Raw genomic sequence first — 12,827 nt, 5'->3', positions numbered from 1 at the left:
AGCCTATATTCCCCTGCACCCTGATCCTCTGTCCCAGTCTGGAGCCCTCTCCTGCACCCCAAGCCCCTCATCCCGAGCCCCACCCCAGAGCCCACCCCCCTAGCCAGAGTCTGCACCCCCTCCCATGCCCCAACCTTCTGAACCAGCCCAGTGAAAATGAATGAGGGTGAGGAAGAGCAAGTGATGGAGTGAGCAGGGGCAGGGGCTCATGAAAGGGGCAGGGCAGGGGTGTTCAGGTTTGTGCAGTTAGGAAGTTGACAACCCTAGTACTGAGAAGGAGGAAGTTGTAGTTGAAAAGAGGAACTGATGAGTGGAAGAATGGGGTTCTTATTGTTGATTTGCTTTTTATTGTTTGGATATGAAGTCTAGCAACTGTAGCTCACAATTAACTGGGGGGTTAACATGGGAATATATACAGAAACATCACCAGAGGGAGCTCTCTCACATTGTCCAGTACCTCACACTATGGAACCTCCCTGCCTTACGCTCAAGGTTTTCCTTTTGAGCTTCTGAAGCAAATCAGTCTTTTCCCTGAAGAGTCTGGCCTGCTGTGGAGCAGTCGGTCATTGCCTGGTAGGCTTCGTGCAGCTCAGAAGGCCACAGACATTTTCTGTGATGCACAAGCCCTTAGTTATTTTTTTTATTGTCAAATACAAGCATAATTTAATTTTGCCAAGCCTGGAATCTGTCAGTTTTGCCCCCATCGGCAGATTACATTACTCTCAATAAATCATGTGTGTGGGGAGTAACTGGAAAATTAGCATAATACACTCACGAAAAATAGAGTAGGAATTAGCCATCGTCTGTTTGGTTAATAAGATGAAAAGTGACAGAAGACTCTGTTACTACATCCCCTTCCAAATGGTTTGCTACCCACTCCTACCTCCCATCTACTTCTACAGATTTGGGCCAGATACTGTAGCTGCATGCACACAGGCAGATCTTTGAATACTTGCAGAGCTGAAATGATTTCAGTAGGGCTCTGCATGGGAAAAGGAACTCCATACAGACAGGGGGGCCAATCCACATTGCTCCAGTGACAGGATTTGGCTCCTATTTGGATTTCATGGTACATAAATAAATCCATATGGTACCACCTTATAAAAAACGGAAAAGGCAAAGTTAAGGCTGAGATGTTGAATTCATATTTACATCTCTGATGTTAAAGAACACTCAGCACCTTATCATGTAAAGACTTATGTATGTGAATAGTCCTATTTAACTCAATCTGTTCATAGGAATACTCATGTGCATAAAGTTAAGCATGTGCATAAGTCTCCACAGGATTGGGTTCTTATTTAGTGCCTATCATTCAGAGATCCCAAAGTGCTCTACCAACTTTACAAACAGATTTATATACCTTCCAGAAATTACTTTACTCATTGCAGAACCCAGAAGCCTTGACTCACAGGCCCTTGCTCTAACCACAGGCAGTTAAAATAATTTAGGCATATTTAAGGTACATTGATGTGTGACAAGTATGATGGAAAGGGGAACGAAGAAGACCCAAGGAATTATAGCCCAGTCAGCCTAACTTTGATATCTGGAAAGATACTGGAACAAATTATTAAATAAATCAATTTGTAACTACTTAGAGAATAATAGGTTTATAAGTAATAACCAATATGGATTTGTCAAGAACAAATCATGCCAAACCAACCTAATTTCCTTTTTTGAAGGGGTTACTGGCCTAGTGGATGGGGGTAAGAGGTGCACATGATATATCTTAATTTTAGTAAGCCTTCTGACACAGTCCTACATGACATTCTCATAAGCAAACTAGGGAAATATGGTCTAGAATAAATTACTATAAGATAAGTGCACAACTGGCTGAAAAACTGAACATTGAGTAGTTATCAATGATTCTCTTTCAAACTGAAAGCACATATCAAGTGGGGTCCAGCAAGGGTCTGTCCTGTATCAGGTACTGTTCAATATTTTCATTAATGACTTGAATACGGAAGTGGAGAGTATGCTTATAACATTTGTAGATGACCAGGCTGGGAGAGGTTGCTGGCACTTCGGAGTACAGGATCAGCATTCAAAATGACCTTGATAAATTGGAGAACTGGTCTGAAATTACAAGATGAAATTCAATAAAGACAAGTTCAAACTCCTACACTTAGGAAGGAACAGTCAAATCCACAACTATGCAATGGGGAATTACTGGCTACATAGTAGTCCTTCTGAAAAGGGGTTCTAGTGTAGAGGATCACAACTGAATATGAGTCGACAATGTGATCCAGTTGCAAAAAAGGCTAGTATTTTTAGGCATACTAACAGAAGTGTCATATTTAAGACATGGGAGGTAATTTATACTACTCAGCACCAGTAAGGTCTCATCTGGAGTAGTGTGCCCCATTCTGGGCACCACACTTTAGGAAACAAGTGGGCAAGTTGGAGACATCCAGAGGAGAGCAACAAAAATGAGAAAAGGTTTAAAAACATGGCCTATGGGGAAAGGTTGAAAAAAATGGGCATACTGAGTGTAGAGAAAAGAACACTGAAGGGGGAGCTGATAACAGTCTTCAAATATGGCTGTTAAGGGCTGTTATAAAGAGTATAGTGCTCAGTTGAATAGGGGTTACTTGAGGTTAATTAGGACAGTTGGGGCCAATCAAGGAGCCTGCCAGAACCTGTTAAGAGCCTCCCCTTCAGCCAGACAGGGGCATGATAGGAGCTGTGGGAGGAAGGTGCGCTACTGGAGAGCTGAACAGTGAAGATACTGACAAGCACCAGGAGGGAAACCCCACAGGTACAGAGGCGAAGGGCAAGGGAAACCCTGCCCAACAGGGTAAACAGTCCTTCTGGGCCCTACGGTCTGAGGGAAGAGACCCCACCAGGCGAGAGACTGAACTGGATGTCTGGCCTGTTGCCACCATGCCTGTAGGAGCTACCAGAGACTGAGTCTCCCTTCCCATTAAGGAGGCTGGGAGGAACCCTGCACAGACAAGGTGTGGACAGTAAGCCCAAGGACATGGGGAAATTCTGAGGAAGAGAGGAATACCCTGGCTCGCTGCTAAGAGGAAGCGCAAAACCCACCGAGGCCGAGAAGGAGCTCTGTAACAAATGGTGTTGGGGTGGGATTGTGACAGTGCAGTGGACTAAGCTAAAAAAAAAGAAAGAAAAAGACAGACCGGGATTTTTCTTGTCCTCACCACAATGGATGATGTGGTGAGGGCACTAGTACAGGCCACAGTGGCCCAGCAGAAGGCCACCAGGGCGCAAGTGACAGCCCAGCAGGAATCACTGCAGTTGTAGCATGAGACAAACCAATTACTTATGAGTCAGGTGACCCAGGACCAAGCCCTCCTGCGAGAGGTGATGGACCAGATAAAAGCTCTGACCACCCTTGCCTGTGGGCCCGACAGGACACAAGCGCTGAGGGCCACCGGTTATCTACCAAAGATGGCTGTGGAAGACAATGTGGAGGCATAGCTCCTTACCTTTGAAAGGATCGCATTGCGCAACGCCTGGCCCCAAGGCCAGTGGGCCAGCATCCTTGCCCTCTTTTCGTGTGGGGAGGCCAAGAAGGCTTACCATGATATTCCTGCAGAAGCCGCAACCAATTACCCCTAGTTGAAAGCGGAGATCCTGGCCTGATTAGGGATGACGGCAGCAGTGCAGGCCCAGAGGTATCACAAGTGGAGATACCAACAGAACAAGCCTCTGTGGTCCCAACTATTTGACGTATCCACCGTGCATGGAAGTGGCTGCGACCTGAGGCCCGTAGTCCAGAGGAGATTCTGGTCATAGACTGGTACATGAGGGGACTGCCACCAGACCTTCACACATGGATAGGCCAGAATGGCCCCTCCTCCTACAATGAGGAGGTCGCACTGGTGGAAAGATGAATGATGGCCAAGGAGCTATCCTGACCACCCAGGGAAGATTCACTCCGAATCAAACGACCAGCCCCAATCCTGGGAGTTCAGACAGCCTAGCACCCAGGAAAGTTGAGGTGGAAGCAGAGAGGAGCCAAGGACCAGCCAGGAGCCATGAAGGGATGGAGCAACCTGGGCAGAGGACTGTGGGGCATGACCCCTTAGCCCAAAGAACAAAAGAGGTTCCTAGGACCACATATAGGTGTTATGCATGAGGGGAATTGGAGCACATAGCGTCCCTGTGTTCCAACACTGAAGAGCCCATGCAGTGTAATCTGGGGAACTGGGCAGACCTGTGCACCCTAATCCACCTTGTGGGGGTTGCAGTGACTCCACATAAATATACAAGGCCAGTGAGACTGAATAGGGTAGAGACCATGGCACTTGTGGACTCTGGGAGTGCTATCATACTCAACTCGGGGAAGCTAGTGAAGCCAAATACACTGGGGGTAACATTCATCCATGGGGCAGTTAATTAATTACCCCACCATCCCAATGAAGATTGAGATACAGGGGAACATTACTGGGATAACAGCAGGAGTGGTCCCTAAACTCCCATACCCTGTACTCATAGGGAGGAATTTCCCAGGATTTGGAAGCTTGCTTCCACCAGAGGGGTGGGAGGAAGGAGAGGATACTGAAGTTAATGAGTAGTCCACAGCAGAATGCCAACCTCTCATGACTTTCTCTGAGATATCTCAGGATCTGTTCCCCATTCCCGGGAGGGTTAGGAAGACCAAGCAGGAAAGGAGGGCCAGCTAAGGCCTTGGGAACCTGGATCCTGACACAGGGCCAGAAGGCCGCCTTTGTAGGCAGGCAGACATGGGTGGCAGATACAGAGTCCACCCCAGCGGAAGAGGGACCCGAGGCTGGTCCCAATCACACCACCACCAAAGTGGCAGAGAGGGCAGAGACAGGCCCCCTGGAACTTGCACAGGCTAGTCCCGAGAGGGAGAATTTCAGGCAGAAGGCCCGAGATATGATAACGTCAGGAAGGAGGTGGCTGAAATAGATGGGGTATCCGTAGACAGAAAAGCCCAGGCACCAGGACCTTACTTCATGATCAAGAAGGATCTCGTGTATCAGGTCATACAGATGCAGGGACAGGAAGTACAACAGCTCCTGGTGCCATAAAAGCATCAGAGGGCAGTGTTAAGCCTCATCCACAGTCACCTTTTTGGAGGACACCTGGCACGGATCCTATGACGGTTCTTCTAGCCAAGAGTACATGAAAAAGTCCGGCGGTATTGCACCTCCTTCCCCAAGTATCATGTACACAGTCCCCGTCCTCACTTGAGGGCACAGTTAGTGCCTCTGCCAATCACAGAGGTCCCGTTTTGTGCAGATAGCCGCTGACCTGGTGAGCTCCCTGGAGAAGACGGCCTGAGGTCACCAGCATGTGCTTGTCATCCTGGACTAGGCCACCCGGTACCCAGAAGCCATCCCCCTGCAAAACACGGCCTCCAAGTCAATAGCCAAGGAGCTAGTGGAAATCTTTGCCTGGATAGGGCTACCAGAGGAGATACTGAGCAACCACAGGACCCCCTTTCATGTCAAAACTGATGAAAGATTTATGCGCTCTACTCCATGTACAGGCCCTGTGAACTTCTGTCTACCACACGCAAACCAATGGTCTTGTGGAAAGGTTCAACAGGACCCTCAAGACCATGATAAGGAAAGTGGTAATTTGGGACGGGAAAGACTGGGATACAATACTGCCTTACCTCATGTTTGCCATCCAGGAGGTTTCTCAGGCCTCCACTGGGTTTTCCCCCTTAGAAATATTATACAGGTGCCACCCCTGCGGCATATTAGACATAGCTAGGGAGATCTGGGAGGAAGAACCCAACATGGGGAGAGACATAATTGAGCATGTGCTACAGATGAGAGACTGGATAGTCTAAGTCACCCCCATCATGTGGGAACATTTGGAGAAAGTGCAGGAGGCCCAAGAAGCCCACTACAACTGCCAAGCAAAGGTTTGATGGTTCCAACCAGGAGACCGGGTGATGGTTCTTGGCCCAGTGACAGGGACCCTATAAAGTGGAAGATGTAAACTACAAAGTGCAACAGCCAGGATGCCGGAAACAAGAACAGGTCTACCACATCAACCTCCTGAAGGCGAGGCATGGGTAGTCACCCAAGAGGCCCTGCCCCGGAAAAGCAACCTGCCTGAGCAGGTGAGGATATCCCCCGACTTGATGCCAGATCAAAAGATCGAGGCATCCAAGATGATTGATTGGAACCAGGATGCATTCTCGATGAGACTTGGCTGGATGACCAAGGCACATCACCACATCCTCACGAACTCCGGGGCCAAGGTGATGATAAGGCCCTACTGGGTCCCAGCAGCCAAAAGGGAGGAAATCAAGGCCGAAGTGAAGAGAATGTTGGAATTACGGGTCACTGAGGAATCCCACAGTCAGTGGTACAGCCGATCGTACTGGTGCCCAAACCTGACAGCACTACAAGGTTCTGCAATGACTTCCGCCAACTGAACAAGATATCCCAGTTTGACACATACTCTATACCCCAGACAGACAAGTTAGTTGACTGACTGGGCAATGCCTTGTTCCTGAACATCCTGGATTTGATGAAAGGGTACTGGCAGATTCCTCTGACCAAAGACTGCTTTTTCCACACAAGAGGGTTATTTCAGTATACTTTTCTCCACTTTGGGTTGTATGGGGCCCCAGCCACCCTCCAGCACCTCATGGACAGTTGCGCCCCAATGCCAGTTATGCTGCCGCATACCTGGATGATGTGGTTATCCATACCCCACCTGGAGGTGAGACCCACCTGGAGAAGGTAGAAGCGGTGCTGAATACCCTAAGGTGGGCTGGCCTCACAGCCAATCCTAGCATGTGTGCCATAGCGGAGGCTAAATACCTCAGATACGTTGTAGGGAGAGGCGTAGCAAAGCCCCAACTAAGTAAACTAGAGGCAATCCAAAATTGGCCCTAGCCGAACTGAAAAAAACAAGTCTGAGCATTCCTAGATGTAATGGGATACTATCAGTAATTTATCCCCCACTTCACTACCAGGGCAAGTCTCCTGAAGGACCTAGTAAAGGCCTCGGGCCCTGATATGGTAAGATGAACTGACACAGCGGAGGAGGCATTCACAGACATGCGGACAGCCCTCTGCAGTAACTCCGTGCTCATAGCCCCAGAGTTGACTAAAGAATTCATTTTATAGATAGACACATCTGAACTGGGGTTGGGTGCTGTCCTGTCACAGATGGTTGGAGAAGACGAACACTCAGTCCTTCACCTTAGCAGAAAACTCCTTCCAAGGGAACAGAAATGCACAGTAGTAGAGAAGGAATGCCTTGCCATCAAGTGGGCCATGGAAACTCTTATGATATTACCCGCTAGGTTGGAGATGTGTCCTTGTGATCAACCATTTCCCTCCTCCAGTAGATGCAACGGAACAAAGAGAATAATGCCAGGGTGACCAGATGGTTCTTGTCCCTCCAACCCAGGGCCGCCCAGAGGATTCCGGGGGCCTGGGGCCATCGGCGGCAGGCGGCTCCGGTGGACCTCCCACAGGCACGCCTGTGGGAGGTCCACCGGAGCCGCGGGACCAGCGGACCCTCCGCGGCCATGCCTGTGGGAGGTCCACCGGAGCTGTGGGACCGGCAAGCGGCAGGGGGCCCCCCACGCGGCAAAATGTCTAGAGCCGGCCCTGTTTGGTGGCGGGAGGCCCTTCCGTTCTGGGACCCGCTGCTGAAGTGCCCCGAAAACCCACGATGGGGGCCCCTCGCTGGTGAATTACCGCCGAAGCGGGACCCGCCGCCGAAGTGCAGCCCGCTCTTTGGCGGTAATTTGGTGGCAGGGGGCCCCCGCCACGGGTCTTCGGGGCACTTCAGCGGCGGGTCCCTGAACGGAAGGGCCCCCCGCCGCCGAATTAACGCCAAAGACCAGGTTGCACTTCAGCGGCAGGTCCCGCTTCGGCGGTAATGTGATGGCGGGGGGGGTCCTTCCGCCCCGGAGCGGAAGGACTCCCCCGCCAGCGAAGTCTGGGAGCGGAAGAAGCTCCGGGGCCTGGCCCCGCAAGAGTTTTCTGGGGCCCCCGAGCGAGTGAAGGACCCCACTCCAGGGGCCCTGAAATTGCCCCTCTTGCCCACCCCTCTGGGCGGCCCTGCTCCAACCGTTCCACTTCTGCATACAACATAGGGCCTGAAGCCACCACAGCAATGTGGATGGCCTCTCATGAGTACATTGTCTAGCGATCCAACCTACCCAACCCCATGGTGTTGAGCATGGGGGAGGGATAAGTGATGGGGTCAGACCAGATGACTACAGGGGAGTGGTGGAAGGCAGGTATATTAACCTCAGGATAAGTAGCTCCCTTTTCCCCTGGTAACCGAACAGAGGTTACTCCAGGTTAATTAGGACACTTGGAGCCAATCAAGGGGCCTTGCCAAAACCTGTTAAGAGCCTCCCCTCTAGCCAGATAGGGGCATGAAAGGAGCTGCGGGAGGAAGGTGCACTACTGGAGAGCTGGGCAGTGCAGATACTGACAAGCACCAGGAGAGAAACCCCCCAGGTACAGCGGCGAAGGGCAAGGGAATCCCTGCCCAACAGGGTAAACAGTTCTTCTGGGCCCTAATGTCTGAGGGAAGAGACCCCACCAGGCGAGAGACTGAACTGGATGTCTGGCCTGTCGCCACCATGCCCGTAGGGGCTACCAGAGACTAAGGGTCTCCCTTCCCATCGAGAAGGCTGGGAGGAACCCTGCTCAGGCAAGGTGTGGACAGTAAGCCCAGGGACGTGAGGAAATTCCAAGGGAGAGCAGAATACCTTGGCTCGCTGCTAAGAAGAAGCGCGGAACCCACCAAGGCCGAGGAGCTCTATCACAATATTTAATACATTACTTAGCTTTAAAATAATGCATCTGTTTAATTTTCCTTGCCGCCCTCCTCATTTTCTGTTTACTATCTGGCTGTGAGCTGGAAATGTACTCTACAGAAAGTGGGCACTTTGAAATTATTCTGACCCTTTCTTTACCTGTATCAATATTTAGACTTTTTTCAAAACGATAAAATAAATGCCCTCTTCCCCTTTTTATTTGGGGCATTCAGCACGTTGTGCTAATTATTGCTTTTTTTACCCTGAATCATTTCAGCTCATCTTTCCACATTTGAAATGCTTCATCCCGTTAGATTTCCAGTGTTCCCTGTACTAAATCCAACATGTTTCTTGCCTCCTTATGCTGTTTTAACTAGTGAAGTGGGGAATGCACTCCCTATCTGTGAACTGGACAATGAACTCTCCAAATGAATACAGCCTTAGAAAAATAATGATGATACCACCACAAGCCTGAGGGCTTTTCCAATGCAGAGATTAACCTTAGTGATGGTCTGCATATACTCCAGGTCTGTAAGGGTATGTCTACTCTGCAAAGAAAAACCCACGGTGCTGAGTCTCAGAGCCTGGGTCAATTGACTCAGACTGTGGGGCTAAAATTAGCAGTGTAGACATTTGGGCTCAGTCTGGAGCCGGGGCTCTGAAACCAGCAAGCAGGGAGGGTGTCTGCCTTGCTATTTTTCACCCCATAGCCCAAGCCTATGTCCAATGACCCAGGCTCTGAGACTTGGCACCACGGGCTTTTCTTTGCAGTGCAGATATACCTTAAACCAACAGGCAGATTCACCAGCCAGTGCTTTCTAAATAAAACCTATGTGCTCAAGGTCAGTTCCATGTCCCTTATCTCAGAGCAGGTATATTAATAAACAGATGATACAAAAGATTCAAAGTAATTAATACATTTAAAAGCAGAGACCTTTTCTGCTTTCTACAACCTGAAGAGAGGGAACCTCTTTCCCCTCCTAGGTAGCCCTTCCTCAATACAGAGACACACATTAAGGCTTCTCCAGTATTTCCAAAATCATGAGTCAGGTACCATAAAAGACATGAGATTAAAAAAAAAAATAACTAACTGTTCTTTTTATTTGCCTTTGGGCTTTGACTAGGGCTGTCAAGCGATTAAAAAAATTAATCACAATTAATTGTGCTGTTATACAATAGAATACCATTTATTTTAAATATTTTTGGATGTTTACTACATTTTCAAATATATTAATTTAAATTACAATACAGAATACAAGGTGTGCAGTACTCACTTTATATTTATTACAAATATTTGTATTTTAAAAAACAAAAAAAAATATTTTTCAATTCACCTCCTACAAGTACTGTAGTGCAATCTCTATCATGAAAGTTGAACTTACAAATGTAGAATTATGTAAAAAACTGCTTCAAAAATAAAACAATGTAAAATGTTAGGGCCTACAAGTCCACTAAGTCCTACGTCTTGGATGGCCAATCACTCAAACAAGGTTGGTTACAATTTGCAGAGATAATGCTGCCTTCTTCTTGTTTACAGTGTCACCTGAAAGTCAGAACAGGTGTAATCACATGGAACTGTTAGCTGGCGTTGCAAAATATTTATATGCCAGATGCGCTAAAGATTCATATGTCCCTTCATGCTTCAACCACCATTCCAGAGGCTTCCATGTTGACAATGTGTTCTTCTTGATAACAATCCAAAGCAGTGCAGACTGACGCATGTTCATTTTCATCATCTGAGTCAGACGCCACTAGTAGGTTGAGTTTCTTTTTTGGTGGTTTGGGTTCTATAGTGTTGCTCTTTTAAGACTTCAGAAAGCATGCTCCACATCTCGTCCCTCTCAGATTTTGGACAGCACTTCAGATTCTTAAACCTTGGGTCGAGTGCTATAGCTATTTTTAGAAATCTCATATCGGTGCCTTCTTTGCGTTTTGTCAAATCTGCTGTGAAAGTGTAACATGTGCTAGGTCATGATCCGAGACTGCTATAACATGAAATATATGCAGAATGTGAGTAAAACAGAGCAGGAGACATGCAATTCTCCTCCCAAGGAGTAGTCACAAATTTAATTGACACTTTTTTTTTTTAATTAGCATCATCAGCATGGAAGCATGTCCTCTGGAATGGTGGTTGAAGCCTGGAAGGGGTATATGAATGTTCAGCATATCTGGCATGCAAATACCTCACAACACCGGCCACAAAAGTGCCATGCGACTGCCGGTTCTCACTTTCAGGTGACATTGTAAATAAGAAGCAGGCAGCAGCATCTATCAATGTAAACAAGCTTGTTTGTCTTAGCGATTGGTAGAATAAGAAGTAGGACTGAGTGGACTTGTAGGCTCTAAAGTTTTATACTGTTGTGTTTTTGAGTGCAGTTATGCAACCAAATAAAAAAACCAGTCTGCATTTGTAAGTTACACTTTCATAATAAAGAGATTGCACTTCAGTACTTGTATGAGGTGAGCTGAAAAATAGTATTTCTTTTATCATTTTTACAGTGCATGTATTTGTAATTAAAAATACTATAAAGTGAGCACTATGCACTCTGTATTCTGTGTTGTAATTGATATCAATATTGAAAATGTAGAAAAATATCCAAAAATATTTCATACATTTCAATTGGTATTCTATTGTTATAAGTGCAATTAATCACAATTCATTTTTTTGAGTTAATCGCATGAATTAACTGCACTTAATTGACAGCCCTAGTTTTGACCCTTGAAGGTACACTCGAGTCAAATTTTTCAGCTTTTCTCTGCTATCATGAGGGCTAGAAACTTTTTTAAAAAATAAAAGCTGACAGTCTCGCATAATCACTTGTTCCTAGGAGCTTTAAGTAAAACACCAAACATCATAAGACTGGCAATAAAATGAGAGTTAGCAGCAGTTCTTCCTGAGCATTGGGTCTCTCATCTCTGCTATTTCAACAAAAGAGACAGGAAGCCTTGCATCTGGGTTCCTGCAGATCAGATGCTTGCTCCTAGTCTCATGTACTCTGTGACTACAGCTCTCAGTTTCCAAGGGCTATAGCAGCTGCCCTAGGAAAGCACTGTCTCCATAACTACACATTTTCTCAGGAGATAAGTGTGAGGCAATCTTCAGAAAGGATTACTAATCGAAATTCAATAGCCAGCCAGCCATAATGATATTTTTCCCTACAAAAAGATAATTGATAGTTCAGGTTGCTAGGCACAATTCAAAACCAGACATCATTGAAAACCTCTAAGCACTAAAATAATGGGAATCATGTCAGGTTACCTAATTCTGGCAGCAGCCTTAAAGGGTTAAAAATCACATGCTTACCTTGTTTATTTTAAACTTATTACCATGAGAAGTAGCACTTAAGGATACTGTAAGTTCAAGGTAAGAAACTATTCTATTTTTCCACTCTGCTTTCTGGGTTTGACAGCACTTTGTGCATGGCCAGTTTTTCTTGTTGCTTGTGTGGGTATTAGAAACCCTTATAAAAAAGGGAAAAAGGTTCAACAGAACCACAAAAAAATTGGCAGGGTAAGTGTAGTAGCTGACAGTACTTATAACTCTTTTTGGAAACTGACTAGCTTGCCAGTGAACTGTTTCTTTAATACCTAGTTAATACATGCACACACCAACTTCATTTTTAGTGTTCGTAATAATCTCTTTTGGTTTGAATTGCTCTTAGCCTCCTTAACTGTAACAAAGATTTTCTTGTGGATTAAAATTTGTTTTTTGCTTAAGTTGTTTTATGCATTTGGGAAAAAGGAGAAGCTAGAAGGTTTGACTTAGTAGAAAAGATTGACAGAGCTAAATATGGGCAGCTTGGTTAGGAAATAATTAACTGTCTGTGTGATACATATACCATTTTTGTGTTTAAGAGTGTTAACCACAAAGATAGAGAGAAACTATGCAGCACAGTAAATGGAGGTGTAATTTTAAAAAGGGGAAATTTAAGCCACATAACAGGAAATACTTCCTGACAGACTTGTTAGGATGTGGAATAGTCAAGAGAACATGGTAGAAGCCCCATCACTTTGGATATTTATAACCAAATTGGTCAAACCAGGAAATGTACTGTAGAAAACAATCAGACATTGGAAAGGAGATGGAATG

General features: G+C 46.5%; 1 protein-coding gene across 1 annotated transcript in view; it reads right to left on the bottom strand.

Annotated features, from left to right (window-relative positions):
- Positions 1-3,543, bottom strand: part of ERICH6 (glutamate rich 6) — an 11,693-nt gene extending 8,150 nt beyond the window's left edge. Inside the window, exon 1 of the mRNA XM_050963720.1 lies at positions 3,447-3,543. Coding sequence (XP_050819677.1) covers positions 3,447-3,543 — 97 coding nt within the window. The remainder of the gene's footprint in view (positions 1-3,446) is intronic.
- Positions 3,544-12,827: the final 9,284 nt, after the last annotated feature.

This window comes from Gopherus flavomarginatus, chromosome 8 (assembly GCF_025201925.1).
Source record: "Gopherus flavomarginatus isolate rGopFla2 chromosome 8, rGopFla2.mat.asm, whole genome shotgun sequence".
Classification (NCBI taxonomy): domain Eukaryota; kingdom Metazoa; phylum Chordata; order Testudines; family Testudinidae; genus Gopherus; species Gopherus flavomarginatus.
The sequence above is the reverse complement of the archived record's forward strand: the minus strand, read 5'-3'. Positions and strand labels throughout refer to the sequence as shown.